This window comes from Tachypleus tridentatus, chromosome 8, assembly GCF_004210375.1.
Source record: "Tachypleus tridentatus isolate NWPU-2018 chromosome 8, ASM421037v1, whole genome shotgun sequence".
Classification (NCBI taxonomy): domain Eukaryota; kingdom Metazoa; phylum Arthropoda; class Merostomata; order Xiphosura; family Limulidae; genus Tachypleus; species Tachypleus tridentatus.
The window spans coordinates 153,820,933-153,840,263 of NC_134832.1; the positions used below are offsets into that span (position 1 = coordinate 153,820,933).

The 19,331-nt window shown below is 32.5% G+C and overlaps 1 protein-coding gene across 1 annotated transcript in view; it reads left to right on the forward strand.

Moving 5' to 3' along the window:
- Nucleotides 1-16,833, forward strand: part of LOC143223778 (pre-mRNA-splicing factor SLU7-like) — a 50,512-nt gene extending 33,679 nt beyond the window's left edge. Inside the window, exons 8-11 of the mRNA XM_076452198.1 lie at nt 319-416; nt 1,517-1,584; nt 8,668-8,864; nt 16,727-16,833. Of these exons, the coding sequence (XP_076308313.1) occupies nt 319-416; nt 1,517-1,584; nt 8,668-8,864; nt 16,727-16,765 (402 nt within the window). The 3' untranslated portion in view covers nt 16,766-16,833. The remainder of the gene's footprint in view (nt 1-318; nt 417-1,516; nt 1,585-8,667; nt 8,865-16,726) is intronic.
- The last annotated feature ends 2,498 nt before the right edge of the window (nt 16,834-19,331 follow it).

Consider the following 19,331-nt stretch of genomic DNA (forward strand, 5'->3'; position numbering starts at 1 on the left):
CATGTCTTATTTAGTCTTTTGATTTTGGTCATCTGTATTTTAAGGTAACCCAACACTAATAGCCACAATTTTATATCCAAGTAAAAGTTATTTCAGTTTCTTTATTGTTAAGTATACTGTCTTGTAATTGATACTGTTTATTTATAATGTTAACCAACCTCAGACTTCCAGTGGTACAAAAGTTGTGTGATCCTTTTCTAAAGAATACAAATGTACCACTGTATTGGTACTATCAAGTATGAAACTGATGTTTTTCTGTGTGAGAACTGTGATTCTTGTATGTAATAATGTATTATAATTTGTACTCTTGGATTTTAGTACCTGAGGAACTTGGATCCCAATTCTGCATACTATGATCCCAAAACTAGGTCAATGAGAGACAATCCTCACAAGGGTACAAAGAAAGATCCAGAAGAGTAGGTATCTTGATCTGAAGTTTTTCAGTTCATTTCTCTGTGGTCAAAATACTGTACAGTTACCAAGTTTATAAACACACTGTATCAAGATGTAAAATTACCAGTTATGAGATACATATATGTAGGGAAAAATGTTTAAAGTTGCCATTGTTTTTCTGTTAAAATGTGATGGGAAAACCAAGAAAGCAGAATAATAAATAAATAAATGTATATTTTAATGGTATTAAACCATCCTAACTGTTATCACATATTCTAACCTTAATTTAAAGATTGTTTCTAAATGTTTTTATTTTTTAATTTGCATTGCAAAACATTGAATGCCTGTATTATCCAGTTACCAAAATACTGTATTTTTATATTATCCAGTTATTGAAATATTGTGTTCATGTGATGTTGAGAAAATCCACTTGTAGAGAAAAATATATACGTAAAAACGGCTCGTTTGGGTTGAGAAAATTTTTTTACGTAGAGGAGCGAACAACGTTTTGACCTTCTTCGGTCATCTTTCTTTCTTTGTGAACCTGACGATGGCCGCAGAAGGTCGAAACGTTGTTCGCCTCCTCTAAAAAAATTTTCTCAACCCAAATGAGCCGTTTTTACATATATATTGCGTTCATGTATTATCCAGTTATTGAAATATTTTATGCCCATATTATCCAGTTACCAAAACATTGTATACATGTATTATCCAGTTAACACTTGTTATATTTAACATGTCTGGTTTCCTCTGGATTTCTAAAATAAAAATATCAAAGTTGACAATCCTATCTTTAGATCGGTTAATAATTACACTTTATTATCAAGATGTTTTCTTATTAACTGTATTAAAAATTAATTTTTCCTTTTATATGTTTAAATAGAGACTGCAGGGAAACTTTATAAATAAAATTGATGTGTCTGTTTTTTCAACTTACCTTTAAAATAGTTTAATAAAAACTGAAAAAAATTATTAATTGATACAACTAGATAAGAAATCATTCTCACTCATACTTTATAGAGCAAAATATTGAAATTGTTCAATTTTGTGTATTTTAGATTGAGTTATTGGACTTTTATAAATTATACTTGCCACAAATGAATGAATATTATTTGTATTTCAGGTTGCAGTATGCTGGAGATAACTTTGTACGCTTTACTGGAGATACACTGCAACAAGCCAAAGAACAGTGTAAGTTTTGCTGTCTGTAAAATTTAAAACATAGGGAAAAATGTAACATTACGTTTAATTAGTTAACCATAACGGATAACCTTAATTTTCATTGAGATTGTTATTTAATTAAAATTAATAAGTGTAATTTTTTAGATGAGTAACAAGTTTGTTTATTTATATTGTAAATATTTAAGTTGTTCACCCAACTGTTAATTTATGAGTGATCTATCATTTCTTTGTTTACTTTCACTCTAAAGTTAGTATAATTATCATTATAATGTTATTGAAGTTTTCTTTATGTAAATATGTACATAATTTAAGGAAACTGCTGGTTCATGTAGGTTGTCCCATTCACAGTACTAAACTCTGATAGATAATGTTCAAAGCCAGTCCTTATCAAAACTTTTCTTAAATTAATTACATTAACCATTTTGTTAAAGTAAAGCTGTCTTAACTGAAGATGACTTCTGCCCTGCTAAAATTTAATGGTCACCTGGTGTTATTATTCTCACATTAAATATGAAAAATGATTAAACCCTAACACTTCCATTAACACTCTTAAATGCCTCAATCAGCTTTTTTTATCAAAATAAAATTTCAAACAGCTCAACCTGTCTTGATATAACAGCGTGTACATCACAGTAGCCCTACTGTGAACTCTCTCTCCAGTCCTTATAGTAAGGAGCCCAAGACTGAACATGATACTCCTGATGTGCCTAACCAGTGACTTGTACAATGGCATTATAACCTCTATAGACTTGTAATCAATATTTATGTTGGTACAACCTAAAATTCTATTTGTCCTACCACTAGCAACACTATGTTGCTTGGATGTCTTAAGATACTGATCAACAATTACACCTAGATCTTGTTTACATTTAGTACAAATTGAAGAACAATAGAATTTTAAAAAAACCAGCCATCCCATAATCATCAATTGTTAGCCTTCTTGCGTTATTTCTCTAAAGCCCTATTCACATCCTAATGTTTTGCTTATTTTATCTGAAGAAATCCTTACTGTTAATTTTTATATTTTGAGTCAACCTTTTGTCATATAGATTTTGATTTCCTAATTTTCCATTTGACCAACTCTCTTAATCTTTTATAATCCTTCAAATATCCATTATTGCAAGCAGTTTAAACTTCTTGTAAATAAAATTATTTTCTTTAATTTTATCTTTTGTAAGCCAATCTCTTATTTTCTTATTTGCAGCCATTATTTTCCTATAAGAAACATGCTTATCTTGAATATTTAAGAATGTATTTCAACCCTCTACATTTGATCAGTATTTCCAACTAATACAGTTACCCAATTCACAGTATGCAGTTCTTGCTTCATCTCTTCAATATTTACTTTTTAGAAATTTGAAACCACAACCCCATTATTTTTATCTTCATGTGAAGCAAAACATCTAGTATAAGTGAATGTCTTAATCTGCAGTGAAACATTTAGTATAAGTGAATGTCTTAATCTGCAGTGAAACATTTAGTATAAGTGAATGTCTTAATCTGCAGTGAAACATTTAGTATAAGTGAATGTCTTAATATGCAGTGAAACATCTAGTATAAGTGAATGTCTTAATATGCAGTGAAACATCTAGTATAAGTGAATGTCTTAATATGCAGTGAAACATCTAGTATAAGTGAATGTCTTAATCTGCAGTGAAACATCTAGTATAAGTGAATGTCTTAATCTGCAGTGAAACATCTAGTATAAGTGAATATCTTAATCTGCAGTGAAACATCTAGTATAAGTGAATATCTTAATCTGCAGTGAAACATCTAGTATAAGTGAATATCTTAATATGCAGTGACACATCTAGTGTAAGTGAATGTCTTAATATGCAGTGAAACATCTAGTGTAAGTGAATGTCTTAATATGCAGTGAAACATCTAGTGTAAGTGAATGTCTTCATGCACAGTGAACATCTTATGTAAATATCGCTTCCAACAAATGTTTTCTAATCTCTGTCAACCATTTCTTTATTAGAAGTTAATAAATCTAAAATAGCATTATTCCTAGTCAGTTTCCTCACTATTGTCGAAGAAAACTATCCTGAAAATTTTAAAATCCAGTCTATATACTTGAAATCTGACATAACTTCAACATCATTAATAGTTGAATTATTCATTAAGCCACAGAATTTCTCATTAATTTCATTGGTTTTATTTGGTGATTAACAACAAATTCTATTTTAAACTTTTCTCCCCTTACATTAACTGGTTCATTTAATGGTGAAACTGTAATAAGGAAGTACAGTGATAAGAATACTGCAGCCAGTTTTTTCACTTATGAACAACATTTGATTCACCTCATTTCTACAATATCTAGCCAGACACATTATTAGCTCAAAGAGAAAGTGAGAAAAGTAATAAAACGATATATTATCTACAGATTGAAGTTAAATATCACAGTAGCTGACATTTTGACTAACACGTTATAAAAGTAGGCTTACTGCTAGTTTTGGTATATTAACATGCGAGTCTTTGATAACTGACATTTTACTAACGTATTCTGGTATAAAAGTAGGCTTGCTGCTAGATTTTGGTATACTAACACTTGAGACTTTGATAGCTGACATTTTTACTAACGTATTCTGGTATAAAAGTAGGCTTGCTGCTAGATTGTGGTATACTAACACTTGAGACTTTGATATCTGACATTTTTACTAACTTATTCTGGTATAAAAGTAGGCTTGCTGCTAGATTTTGGTATACTAACACTTGAGACTTTGATAGCTGACATTTTACTAACGATTCTGGTATAAAAGTAGGCTTGCTGCTAGATTTTGGTATACTAACACTTGAGACTTTGATAGCTGACATTTTTACTAACGTATTCTGGTATAAAAGTAGGCTTGCTGCTAGATTTTGGTATACTAACACTTGAGACTTTGATAGCTGACATTTTTACTAACACTTATTCTGGTATAAAAGTAGGCTTGCTGCTAGATTTTGGTATACTAACACTTGAGACTTTGATAGCTGACATTTTTGTTAACACTTATCCTGGTATAAAAGTATGCTTATTGTTAGTTTTGGTATGTTAATATGTGAGCCTTTGATAGCTGACATTTTTACTCACACTAACTATGGTATAAAGGTAACTTACTGCTAGTCTTTGCTATATTAACATGTGAGCCTTTGTTTGTTTGTTTTTAAATTTTGCACAAAGTTACTGTGCTATCTGTGCTAGCCATCCCTAATTTAGCAGTGTAAGACTAGAGGGAAGGCAGCTAGTCATCACCACCCACTGCCAACTCTTGAGCTATTCTTTTACCAACGAATAGTTGTATTGACCGTCACATTATAACGTCCCCCATGGCTGAAAAGGCAGGCATATTTGGTGTGATGGGAATGTGAACCCGTGACCCTTAGATTATGAGTCAAGTGCCTTAACCCACCTGGCCATGCTGGGCCTTGAACTTTTGATAGCTGACATTTTTACCCACACTTACTATGGTATAAAGGTAAGTTACTGCTAGTGTTTGGTATATTAACATGTGAGCCTTTGATAGCTGACATTTTGACTAACACGTTTTCTGATATAAAAGTAGACTTACTACTAGGTTTTGGTATATTACATTGTTTTATTTGTGTTAGGATGTCTCTTGAGGAGTTTGTGGTGAGTTTATTGATTTAGAACACTAAAATATGGGGTTTGATTCTTTGCAAAGGACACAGCATTATTTTATGCTGAAAATAAAACTTGTTAGGTTATTTTGTAGTTCATGTGGTTATTTGTTCTGTTGGCATTGATGGATTGCTTATGTTTTATAGCTAACAACACAAAGTTAAATGTTGAATGACACAAATTACAGGTTATGGTTCATTCAGCTTGATCAGAAAGGTGATATAGATTGATTTCAACTGTTCACCAACTGACTTATGAAAAACTGGAAGCAGCTAAATTTGGGAGTAAAAACTAACACACAACAATAAGCCTTTAATGTAGCAGTATCATGCAGATGATGCCTTGTTAACAATGGTAAAGCATTATATTGTAGTATATTCTTTAATCCAATCAAAAACACCTTGTGTTAAAAAAAGATGCAGTCTAAAAAGGAGTTAATGCATGACTTAATCTGTTTGTTAGCCAGACCACATTTTGTGTTAAACTTAGGTGTGGTGGTGGGTGAAACAAAATATGAGATGTCAAAGAAAGAAAAAAAAATTCAAAATTGGATATTTTATGTATTATGTACTTCTTAATAGGTTCCTTTAAAATTTGGTATATGAAATAAGGGTCTGGTAACTGTGAGTAGTTTGAGTTATCACAGTCCGAGCTAAAGAAAATGAAAAGTCACTGAACAATCACTCCTTTTAGTAGCACATAATGTGTCTGTCCTGCAGGTTGGTTTGAAAACACCACACATTACAATGTGTCTTAATGTCATTTTAGTTTTATGCAGGATATCTACTGTACAAACTATTATTAGAGTTTTCCTTACAAGATAGCAGCACTATACATAAAACATGTTTTAGTGATGTTGTAAGTTGTTTTAATAATAATGTTAACCTACAATAGTACCAGAAATATCTCTGTTGTTTTATTAAATTTTATTGTTAAAACGTTTTATATGGATAATATGCAGTAGATGCTATCTGAGAAAGATAGCTTGACACAATTAAACATCGCATACCACAGACTGAACCTGCAGTGAACAAGTAACATAACAAGTCAACACTCACTTAACTGAATATTTAGTTACATGAGAACAAGTTGACCCTTTGTAGAAATTAAAGATGATTATTTAGTTTTTCCTAACATCTCAGCATTCAAGTTTTCTCAGTTCAAGAGAAGCTTTCGCTTTTATTTCACAGATAACACTATGTGGTGTATAACTCAGTGTCTCTTGGACTGACCACATGTTGGAGAGGGAAGATTCATTACAATTCTGAATTTACTATGTGCTCTTTTATTATTTTGACCCTACATTTCTGATTTAGCAACATTGAGTAAAATGTAGAGGTCTGCTGTATAGAGAAATTCAGATGTGTTCCAGCAGTCTCTTTACTCAAGAGTAGAGGTCTGCTGTATAGAGAAATTCAGATGTGTTCCAGCAGTCTCTTTACTCAAGAGTAGAGGTCTATATAGAGAAATTCAGATGTGTTCCAGCAGTCTCTTTACTCAAGGGTAGAGGTCTACTCTATAGAGAAATTCAGATGTGTTCCATTTACTCAGAATATCTGTCAGTTGACTGTGTTAGTGTAATTCAGACTTAGACAAGTCAAAGTGATATCCATGTGAAGATACTTCACTCTTTCTTACAGTGTGTATACCACATGTGTATAACCTTTATAATCTCAGAAAGTCACATATTAAATTTTTTTCAGTCCCTGTATATTTTATGGTACATAGTAATGTACAAAAGGCTACTTTCAAAGAACAATGGATGATAAATCACATATGAAACATGAACAGTTTATTAATCTTCATATTTAATAGAACAGAAACTTTGTGGAAGTGCTTGACTTAATCAAACAGTTAATATTTTGTGTGTCTCCCTTTTACTTTAATAACTGTAGATAGTCTTTCAGGCATTGCTGAAATGTGCTTAATCAAAGTGTTGGGATTTGACTCTAAATGTATCTAATACACTTCCATAAAGTTTCTTAGGAAGTAAATTTTAATTTGTCTGGATTTTGATCTATCAAATCCCAGACCTGCTTAACCAGGGCTGTCTGTAGCCATTGCATCACTTGAAATGACTCGGGCAGCTTCTTCTTTAGGTAAGTAATTTCTGCATAGGTTGGATGAGTGTTTGGAATCATTATCTTCTTGGTAGTAGAAGTTTCTATCAATTTTTAAACAACCATGACAGATCAGTAACCAATGGTATTTGTGCTGGTTCATTATTCCATCCATTTTGCAAATATCTCTTGTTGCCTCAGCAGAAAAAAACACCCCTCCTCCATGCTTCATGGTAGGTGCTGTGTGTTGAATTAAATATCTTTCACCTTTCTTGCACTGAACATACAACCTATGCTTTGAACCACATATTTCACACCTGGACTCATCTGTCCATAACACACTACTCCATTCATCAACAGTCTAGTTTTCGTATTTTTTAGCAGATTTCAGTCTCTTAACAATATTTGGAGATTAACATTTTTTAACTGCTGCAGAACCAAATATTCCATTCTTGTTAAGTCATCTTGATTATGTAGATCTGGACACTTTTATATCATTTGGTACATGGTTGTTTATCACATGCTTGAGATCAGTGTCAGCTTTCTTTCTGTCCTGAAGGCTGCAGATACATAGCATAAGAGTCACTGACTTTAGGTGTTCTGCCTCTTCCTTTCCTGTTTTCAAATTTACCTTTCTCTGTTCCATGATCAAGGGTGCGCTTGACAATGTTTCTGGAGCATTTCAAGCCTGCAGCAATTTGTTGTAGAATCCATCCAGCATCACGTAAACCTTGTATGTTAACTCTCTGCTCTACTGATATTTTTGTGTTTTGGGCCATGGCATGACAATAAACCTTAATATTAAATTTTATCACCGTTTTTATCAAGGTTTATTTGTGGAAAGCTATTAAATTGATTTATTCTAACATATACTGATATCATATGCTAGCTTCTTTCTATATAGTTAAGGCACTGCATTGGATACCATGAGAGTTATTTCAGACCCTAAATTTGATCCATATCTTCATTCAGAAACTCTTATGATATGTTATTTGCAAAATTATATGGACATTTTTGAGAATGATATGTATTCTCACCCTGGCTCATTCAGTTGTCAACTGCAATCAGTGAAACATCACCATAGTGTTGGAACTTACATTTTGTTATGGTATGGAAAAATGAGCTCCATAAAATATAAATAATAACCAAATATTCTCTTGTCCTAACACTATTACATAATACTGCATACTCTACTGTGAACTATCACAGAATAAGCAGTGAAGAGTAAAATGAATAGTTAGTAACTCTAACAACAGATAAATGTTGAATGGCTCTGTGTTAAAGGTTGTGAACTTCACCTGTGCACACAGGGTTCATAAACTTAACTTGAATTTGTTTCTTAAGGTTATTATAGTTACTGTTTTCTTCAAGAGATCTTATAAAAGAACATAACTTTCCCTACAACAGTGTTTGCATGGCAAGGGTATGAAAAGGGTATTGACATTCATCTGCAAGCTGAACCCACAAAGACGGCTCTGCTCAACAAGGAGTATGAATTGAAGAAAGAAGAATTGAAAGATAAACAGAAAGGTACCATATTAGATAAGTATGGAGGAGCACAACATCTTTGTGCACCACCTAAGGAGCTCGTCTTTGCTCAGAGTGTAAGTTTTGCAATTTTTCTCACTAGTAATTTACTTTAAAAATTGTGAAAGGAGAAATATTTCTCGTAAAAGTCCATTGAATTTGTGTTGCACATAAGTTTTGTTAATGATAAATATTGAAATGGAATTATTTTCTAATTTGTTGTCTTAACTCAGTAAAAACAACAGTCTTAATACAGAACTGAAGAAAGTGTTATGACCAGCTAGTTCAGTTAGAGCTAAAGTATTCAGAAGCTTTTCTGAAACTTATAAATATTTGACAGACCGTGCTGTCTTAAAATAGTACGTATGTTTTCTACAGGCATTTACGTTACAACGATCTTGGGTTTTTTGTTAAAACTGATAATAGCTTCTCGTAGGTCACGTTTTGATCGAAGGTCAGAATACACTAAAATATTAAATTGCATGTCCATTTGCATTTGTAAATCTTTTATGCACCACATAAACAAAACTGACAAATCAAGAAAACCCTTAGAATGACTCCTTCAAGTGTTTCATCAGATGTTTTACAGTTGGTAAAAGATATTGAACTTATTTTTGAGATAGCTGCCACAGGAACCTTTAATATATTTCTACTTTGACTTTTGTTTTCATATGTAGTTGACATAAGTATCAGATTTTCCACTGTTATCCTGTATTTGTGCTTGTATTACTCAATATACAAGCATATTAAATATACATTTCTTGTGGCCCACAGTTGGTTTAGCATAACCTGTATGCATTTACATTGCTAAAGTCCAGTGTTCAATTTTCTGTACTGGATAAAGTGCAAATAGCACACACATTGTATATATTTGTGACTGTAATACAAAGAAAATAAATTCATAAACTGTTGTGGGAAATATCAGTGTTTCACAATAATTTGCATTTATTCTTTAAAACAGTTCTTTTTAAAAAAGTACTACACACATTAAAATTAACAAAAGGAATAATATGGAATAATTCATACTTAAATGAACCTATTAGTGAAATCAGTCAACTTTCACTGTTACTTAACCTATAGTGTAATTGATTGACTTTCAATATTATATAACATGTAGTTAAATAAGTGGACTTTCCTTGTTACATAACCTGTAGTACAATCATTCAACTCTCACTATTACATACCTAAACGAACTCATGGCCACAGTTGTACATAATCATTATTCACCACATACATAAATAAACTCATGGCCACAGTTGTACATAATCATTATACCACATAACCTAAATAAACTCATGGCCACAGTTGTACATAATCATTATTCACACACCTAAATAAACTCATGGCCACAGTTGTACATAATCATTATTCTCACACACCTAAATAAACTCATGGCCACAGTTGTACATAATCATTATACCACACACTCATGGCCACAGTTGTACATAAATAAACTCATGGCTCATGGCCACAGTTGTACATAATCATTATACCACACCTAAATAAACTCATGGCCACAGTTGTACATAATCATTATTCACACACCTAAATAAACTCATGGCCACAGTTGTACATAATCATTATACCACACACATAAATAAACTCATGGCCACAGCTTGTACATAATCGTTATACCACATACCTAAATAAACTCATGGCCACAGTTGTACATAATCATTATACCACACACCTAAATAAACTCATGGCCACAGTTGTACATAATCATTATACCACATACCTAAATAAACTCATGGCCACAGTTGTACATAATCATTATACCACACACCTAAATAAACTCATGGCTACAGTTGTACATAATCATTATACCACACACCTAAATAAACTCATGGCCACAGTTGTACATAATCATTATACCACACACCTAAATAAACTCATGGCCACAGTTGTACATAATCATTATTCTCACACCTAAATAAACTCATGGCCACAGTTGTACATAATCATTATTCACACACCTAAATAAACTCATGGCCACAGTTGTACATAATCATTATACCACATACCTAAATAAACTCATGGCCACAGTTGTACATAATCATTATTCACACACCTAAATAAACTCATGGCCACAGTTGTACATAATCATTATTCACACACCTAAATAAACTCATGGCCACAGTTGTACAGTTGTTATACACACATAAATAAACTCATGGCCATCATAATCGTTACCACACACCTAAATAAACTCATGGCCACAGTTGTACATAATCATTATACCACACACCTAAATAAACTCATGGCCACAGTTGTACATAATCATTATTCACACACCTAAATAAACTCATGGCCACAGTTGTAGATAATCATTATACCACATACATAAATAAACTCATGGCCACGGCTGTACATAATCATAGCATACCAACATACCTAAATAATCTCATGGCCACAGTTGTACATAATCATTATTCACACACCTAAATAAACTCATGTACCACAGTAGTTGACATAATCATTATACCACACACTCTAAATAAACTCATGGCCACAGTTGTACATAATCATTATTCCAATACACCTAAATAAACTCATGTTTCCAAGTACCACAGTTGTAAAATGGCATAATCATTATTCACTATTCACACCTAAATAAACTCATGGCCACAGTTGTAACATAATCATTATACCACATACATAATGAACTCATGGCCACAGGTTGTACATAATCGTTATACCACATACCTAAAATAAACTCATGGCCACAGTTGTACATGCATAATCATTATACCACACACCTAAAATAAACTCATGGCTACAGTTGTACATAATCATTATACCACACACCTAAATAAACTCATGGCGGTTGTTGTGCATAATCATTATACCAAACACCTAAATAAACTCATGGCACAGTTGTTTATAATCATTATACCCACTTACCTAAAATAAACTCATGGCCACAGTTGTACATAATCATTATTTACACACCTAAAATAAACTCATGGCACAGTTGTACATAATCATTATACCACACACCTAAATAAACTCATGGCAGTTATTGTGCATAATCATTATACCACACCCTACTCAGGCCACAGTTGTACGCATAATCATTATTCACACACCTAAATAAACTCATGGCCACAGTTGTAGATAATCATTATACCACATACATAAATAAACTCATGGCCACAGTTGTACATAATCATTATACCACACACCTAAATAAACTCATGGCCACAGTTGTACATAATCATTATTCTCACACCTAAATAAACTCATGGCCACAGTTGTACATAATCATTATTCTCACACCTAAATAAACTCATGGCCACAGTTGTACATAATCATTATTCACACACCTAAATAAACTCATGGCCACAGTTGTACATAATCGTTATACCACATACATAAATAAACTCATGGCCACAGCTGTACATAATCGTTATACCACATACCTAAATAAACTCATGGCCACAGTTGTACATAATCATTATACCACACACCTAAATAAACTCATGGCCACAGTTGTACATAATCATTATACCACACACACCTAAATAAACTCATGGCCACAGTTGTACATAATCATTATACACACACCTCTAAATAAACTCATGGCCACAGTAGTACATTGTACACACCCAAATAAACTCATGGCCACAGTTGTACATAATCATTGTTTACACACCAAATAAACTCATGGCCACAGTTGTACATAATCATTATACCACACACCTAAATAAACTCATGGCCACAGTTGTACATAATCATTATTCACACACCTAAATAAACTCATGGCCACAGTTGTAGATAATCATTATACTACATACATAAATAAACTCATGGCCACAGTTGTACATAATCATTATACCACACACCTAAATAAACTCATGGCCACAGTTGTACATAATCATTATGCCACACACCTAAATAAACTCTCATGGCCACAGTTGTACTGTAATCATTATTCACACACCTAAATAAACTCACTTGGCTACAGTTGTACATAATCATTATTCACACACCTAAATAAACTCATGGCCACAGTTGTACATAATCATTATACCACATACCTAAATAAACTCATGGCCACAGTTGTACATAATCATTATACCACATACCTAAATAATCTCATGGCCACAGTTGTACATAATCGTTATACCACAGACCTAAATAAACTCATGCCACAGTTGTGCATAATCCTTATTCACACACCTAAAATAAACTCATGGCCACAGTTGTACATAATCATTATACCACATACCTAAATAATCTCATGGCCACAGTTGTACATAATCGTTATACCACAGACCTAAATAAACTCATGGCCACAGTTGTACATAATCCTTATTCACACACTAAATAAACTCATGGCCACAGTTGTACATAATCATTATACCACATACCTAAATAAACTCATGGCCACAGTTGTACATAATCATTATACCACACACCTAAATAAACTCATGGCCATTACAGTTGTACATAATCATTATACCACACACCTAAATAATCTCATGGCACAGTTGTACATAATCATTATACCACACACCAAAATAAACTCATGGCCACAGTTGTACATAACCATCATTATACCACACACCTAAATAAACTCATGGCCACAGTTGTACATAATCATTATTCACACACCTAAATAATCTCATGGCCACAGTTGTACATAATCATTATTCACACACCTAAATAAACTTATGGCCACAGTTGTACATAATCATTATTCACACACCTAAATAAACTCATGGCCACAGTTGTACATAATCATTATTCACACACCTAAATAAACTCATGGCCACAGTTGAATCCACATCAGTGTTGTGTCAGTGTGGAGTTGTAATTGTTTACATGTTTTTCATGAACACATTAATGTAAATATCATAAATTAGACTAAAGTCTAAGAAAATAGAGGTAACACTGAGAGAGAACCTACTGATTATGATGAAATAGGTGTAATAATTTTGACAGATCCAATGGACTTATGACTGGAAAAGTACAATATTGATAGGTCAGAAACCTTGTACTTGTGTTATGTTTCAGCCCCTGCTTTCATGTAGGTAAACAGAAACAGTAAATGAAGTAGTTCAGATTGTTCTGTAATGTGGTCTTTGATTTTTAACTCATCATTTCTGTTGTTCTTAAGAGATAAGAATAGTTGTACATATATCTAAGAAAAAGAATAAAAAATATTAGCTAAGGTTACAAGAACAAAACACCACAAAACTTAGACTTTCAGCATCTTTAATGAACAAGAAAGTGTCAGCCTTACTTAAAACAAATTTCTGTTGTTGGACAGTATTCTGTACATCCTGTTAATTAACATGTGTATCGTGGTTAGCCTTACATCAGTCGCAGTTCTGTTGTACAGTATTGTGTACATCCTGTTGATTAACTTGTGATGTCTTGGTTAGTCTTACATCAGTCACAGTTCTGTTGTACAGTATTGTGTACATCCTGTTGATTAACTTGTGATGTCTTGGCTAGCTTCTCACATCAGTCACAGTTTTGTTGTTGTACAGTATTGTGTACATCCTGTTGATCAACTTGTGATGTCTTGGTTAGCCTCACATCAGTCACAGTTTTGTTGTTGTACAGTATTGTGTACATCCTGTTGATCAACTTGTGATGTCTTGGTTAGCCTTACATCAATCACAGTTCTGTTGTTGTACAGTATTGTGTACATCCTGTTGATTAACTTGTGATGTCTTGGCTACCTCATCAGTCACAGTTTTGTTGTTGTACAGTTACATCTTGATCAACTTGTGATGTCTTGGTTAGTCTTATCATCAGTCACAGTTCTGTTGTTGATTAACTTTGATGTATTGTCACAGTTCTGTTGTTGTACAGTATTGTGTACATCCTGTTGATTAACTTGTGATGTCTTGGTTAGTCTTACATCAGTCACAGTTCTGTTGTTGTACAGTATTGTGTACATCCTGTTGATTAACTTGTGATGTCTTGGTTAGTCTTACATCAGTCACAGTTCTGTTGTCTTGTTGTACAGTATTGTGTACATCCTGTTGATTAACTTGTGATGTCTTGGTTAGTGTCTTGGTTTACCTCATCAGTCACAGTTCTGTTTTTGTGTATTGTGTACAGTATTGTGTGTCTTGGTTACATCAATCACAGTTTGTTGTTGTACAGTTAACTTGTGATGTCTTGGTTAGCTACTCAATCACATCAATCACAGTTCTGTTGTTGTACAGTATTGTGTACATCCTGTTGATTAACTTGTGATGTCTTGGTTGTCTCAGCCTCACATCAATCACAGTTTTGTTGTTGTACAGTATTGTGTACATCCTGTTGATTAACTTGTTGATGTCTTGGTTAGCCTCAATCACATCAATCACAGTTCTGTTGTTGTACAGTATTGTGTACATCATGTTGATTAACTTGTGATGTCTTGGTTAGTCTTACATCAGTCGCAGTTCTGTTGTACAGTATTGTATACATCTTGTTGATTAACATGTAATATCTAGGTTAGCCTCACATCAGTCACAGTTCTGTTGTTGTACAGTATTGTGTACATCCTGTTGATTAACTGTTGTGATGTCTTGGTTAGCCTCCACATCAATCACAGTTTGTTGATGTACAGTATTGTGTACATCCTGTTGATCAACTTGTGATGTCTTGGTTAGCCTTACATCAATCACAGTTCTGTTGTTTGTACAGTATTGTGTACATGTCTTGGTTTTACATCTTACATCAGTCACAGTTTCTGTTGTTGTACAGTATTGTGTACATCCTGTTGATTAACTTGTGATGTCTTGGTTAGCCTTACATCAGTCACAGTTCTGTTGTTGTACAGTATTGTGTACATCCTGTTGATTAACTTGTGATGTCTTGGTTCCTGCCTCTTACATCAGTCACAGTTTTGTTGTTGTACAGTATTGTGTACATCCTGTTGATCAACTTGTGATGTCTTGGTTAGCCTTACATCAATCACAGTTCTGTTGTTGTACAGTATTGTGTACATCCTGTTGATCAACTTGTGATGTCTTGGTTAGCCTTACATCAATCACAGTTCTGTTGTTGTACAGTATTGTGTACATCCTGTTGATTAACTTGTGATGTCTTGGTTAGTCTTACATCAATCACAGTTCTGTTGTTGTACAGTATTGTGTACATCCTGTTGATTAACTTGTGATGTCTTGGTTAGTCTTACATCAGTCACAGTTCTGTTGTTGTACAGTATTGTGTACATCCTGTTGATTAACTTGTGATGTCTTGGTTAGCCTCCACATCAATCACAGTTCTGTTGTTGTTTTTAGTATTGTGTACATCCTGTTGATTAACTTGTGATGTCTTGGTTAGCCTCACATCAATCACAGTTTTGTTGTTGTACAGTATTGTGTACATCCTGTTGATCAACTTGTGATGTCTTGGTTAGTCTTACATCAATCACAGTTCTGTTGTTGTACAGTATTGTGTACGTGTCTTGGTTAGTCTTACATCAGTCACAGTTCTGTTGTTGTACAGTATTGTGTACATCCTGTTGATCAACTTGTGATGTCTTGGTTAGCCTTACATCAATCACAGTTCTGTTGTTGTACAGTATTGTGTACATCCTGTTGATTAACTTGTGATGTCTTGGTTAGCCTGACATCAGTACAGTTCTACTGTTGTTGTAGAGTATTGTGTACATCCTGTTGATTAACTTGTGATGTCTTGGTTAGCCTCAAATCAATCACAGTTTTGTTGTACAGTATTGTGTACATCCTGTTGATTAACTTGTAAAAGCTTGATCAGTCTAACAACAAACACAGTTCTGTTGTTGTATAGTATTTAATATAAATCCTGTTGATTAACTTGTAACAGCAGTCAGTCTAACAACAAACACAGTTCTGTTTCTGCACTTTATTTTGTACTTTCAGTTGATGACTTGGTTAGTCTTAAAACAGACATATTGCTACACTGTATTTTGCACCTTCTGTAAATGCTTTTATTAAATAAACTATAGGAGGAGTATGTGGAATATTCCAGGCGTGGTCAAGAGTAATAAAGGGTGGTAAAAAGAGGACAATTCAATCAAGGTATGAAGAGGATGTTTATATAAACAATCACACGGTAAGAATATTTATACATAGAAAAAAATGTTTGTTTGCCTCTGTGGATATTGAATTTTTATTATTAGTATGGTTTTAGTAATATCTAAAACATGTACTTGAGAGTCAGTATTTTATTCTATAAAGTGTAAAATAACTAATGTATATTATCTAAGCTTTATTGCTCAGATCAGATAAACAAATAATATAGCTATTAAGTCACAAATTGGAAATTTGATGTCAGTAATTGTGGTTTTTTAATTTAAGTGTCCATAACACCTGTTGATCTGAGTATATGCCCTTGTAATCCACCAAATAACCATCTTATCAGTAATTTCATTCTTTTGTGTAAATTATTCAACACTTTTTTTGTAATTTGTGCTGCATTATTCTTTGTTGAAACTTGGATGTTTTCAGTAAGCAAAGATTACTTGTCATTTTGTCACCTTCAACATGGCAGTTTGAGGAATAATATTTATAGATATGTGTGATTGTTTTAATTATGTTTTAACCGTTATCAGCAGTTTATTTTCAACACTTCTCACATGGCAGTTTGAGAGTAATATTTATAGATATGTATGGTTGTTTTAATTATGTTTTAACTGTTATTAGTAGTTCATTTTCAACACTTCTCACATGGCAGTTTGAGAGTAATACTTTAGATATGTATGGTTGTTTTAATAATGTTTTAACTGTTATTAGTAGTTCATTTTCAACACTTCTCACATGGCAGTTTGAGAGTAATACTTATAGATATGTATGGTTGTTTTAATTATGTTTTCACTGTTATTAGTGAGTTCATTTTCAACACTTCTCCGCGTGGCAGTTTGAGAGTAATATTTATAGATATGTATGGTTGTTTTAATAATGTTTTACACTGTTATTAGTAGTTCATTTTCAACAGTTCTCACATGGCAGTTTGAGAGTAATATTTATAGATATGTTGGTTGTTTTAATAATGTTTTAACTGTTATTAGTAGTTCATTTTCAACACTTCTCACGTGGCAGTTTGAGAGTAATATTTATAGATATGTATGGTTGTTTTAATTAATGTTTTAACTGTTATTAGTAGTTCATTTTCAACACTTCTCAATGGCAGTTTGAGAGTAATATTTATAGATATGTATGGTTGTTTTAATTATGTTTTACCTGTTATTAGTAGTTCATTTTCAACACTTCTCACATTGGCAGTTTGAGAGTAATACTTATAGATATGTATGGTTGTTTTAATTATGTTTTCACTGTTATTAGTAGTTCATTTTCAACACTTCTCTCATTGGCAGTTTGAGGTAATACTTATAGATATGTGTGGTTGTTTTAATTATGTTTTAAGTGTAATTAGTAGTTCATTTTCAACACTTCTCATGTGGCAGTTTGAGTAATACTTATAGATATGTATGGTTATTTTAAAAATGTTTTAACTGTTATTAGTAGTTCATTTTCAACACTTCTCATGTGGCAGTTTGAGAGTAATATTTATAGAGATATGCTTTATGGTTGTTTTAATTATGTTGTAACTGTTATTAGTAGTTCATTTTCAACACTTCTCACATGGCAGTTTGAGTAATACTTATAGATATGTATGGTTGTTTTAATTATGTTTTCACTGTTATTAGTAGTTCATTTTCAACACTTCTCCGTGGCAGTTTGAGAGTAATACTTATAGATATGTATGGTTGTGTTAATTATGTTTTAACTGTTATTAGTAGTTCATTTTCAACACTTCTCCGTGGCAGTTTGAGAGTAATATTTATAGATATGTGTGGTTGTTTTAATTATGTTTTACTTGTTATTAGTAGTTCATTTTCAACACTTCTCACATGTTTGAGAGTAATATTATCGATATGTATGGTTGTTTTTTAATTATGTTTTAACTGTTATTAGTAGTTCATTTTCAACACTTCTCGCATTGGCAGTTTGAGTAATATTTATAGATATGTATGGTTGTTTTAATAATGTTTTAACTGTTATTAGTAGTTCATTTTCAACACTTCTGCATGGCAGTTTGAGAGTAATATTTATAGATATGTATGGTTGTTTTAATTATGTTTTCACCTGTTATTAGTAGTTCATTTTCAACACTTCTGGTATGGCAGAGAGAGAGTAATATTATTTATAGATATGTGTGGTTGTTTTAATTTATGTTTTCACCTGTTATTAGTAGTTCATTTTCAACACTTCTCACATGGCAGTTTGAGAGTAATATTTATAGATATGTATTTATGTTTTAACTGTTATTAGTAGTTCATTTTCAACACTTCACATGGCAGTTTGAGAGTAATATTTATAGATATGTATGGTTGTTTTAATTATGTTTTAACTGTTATTAGTAGTTCATTTTCAACACTTCTCACATGGCAGTTTGAGAGTAATACTTATAGATATGTATGGTTGTTTTATATATGTTTTCACCTGTTAGTAGTTCATTTTCAACACTTCATGGCAGTTTGAGAGTAATATTTATAGATATGTATGGTTGTTTTAATTATGTTTTAACTGTTATTAGTAGTTCATTTTCAC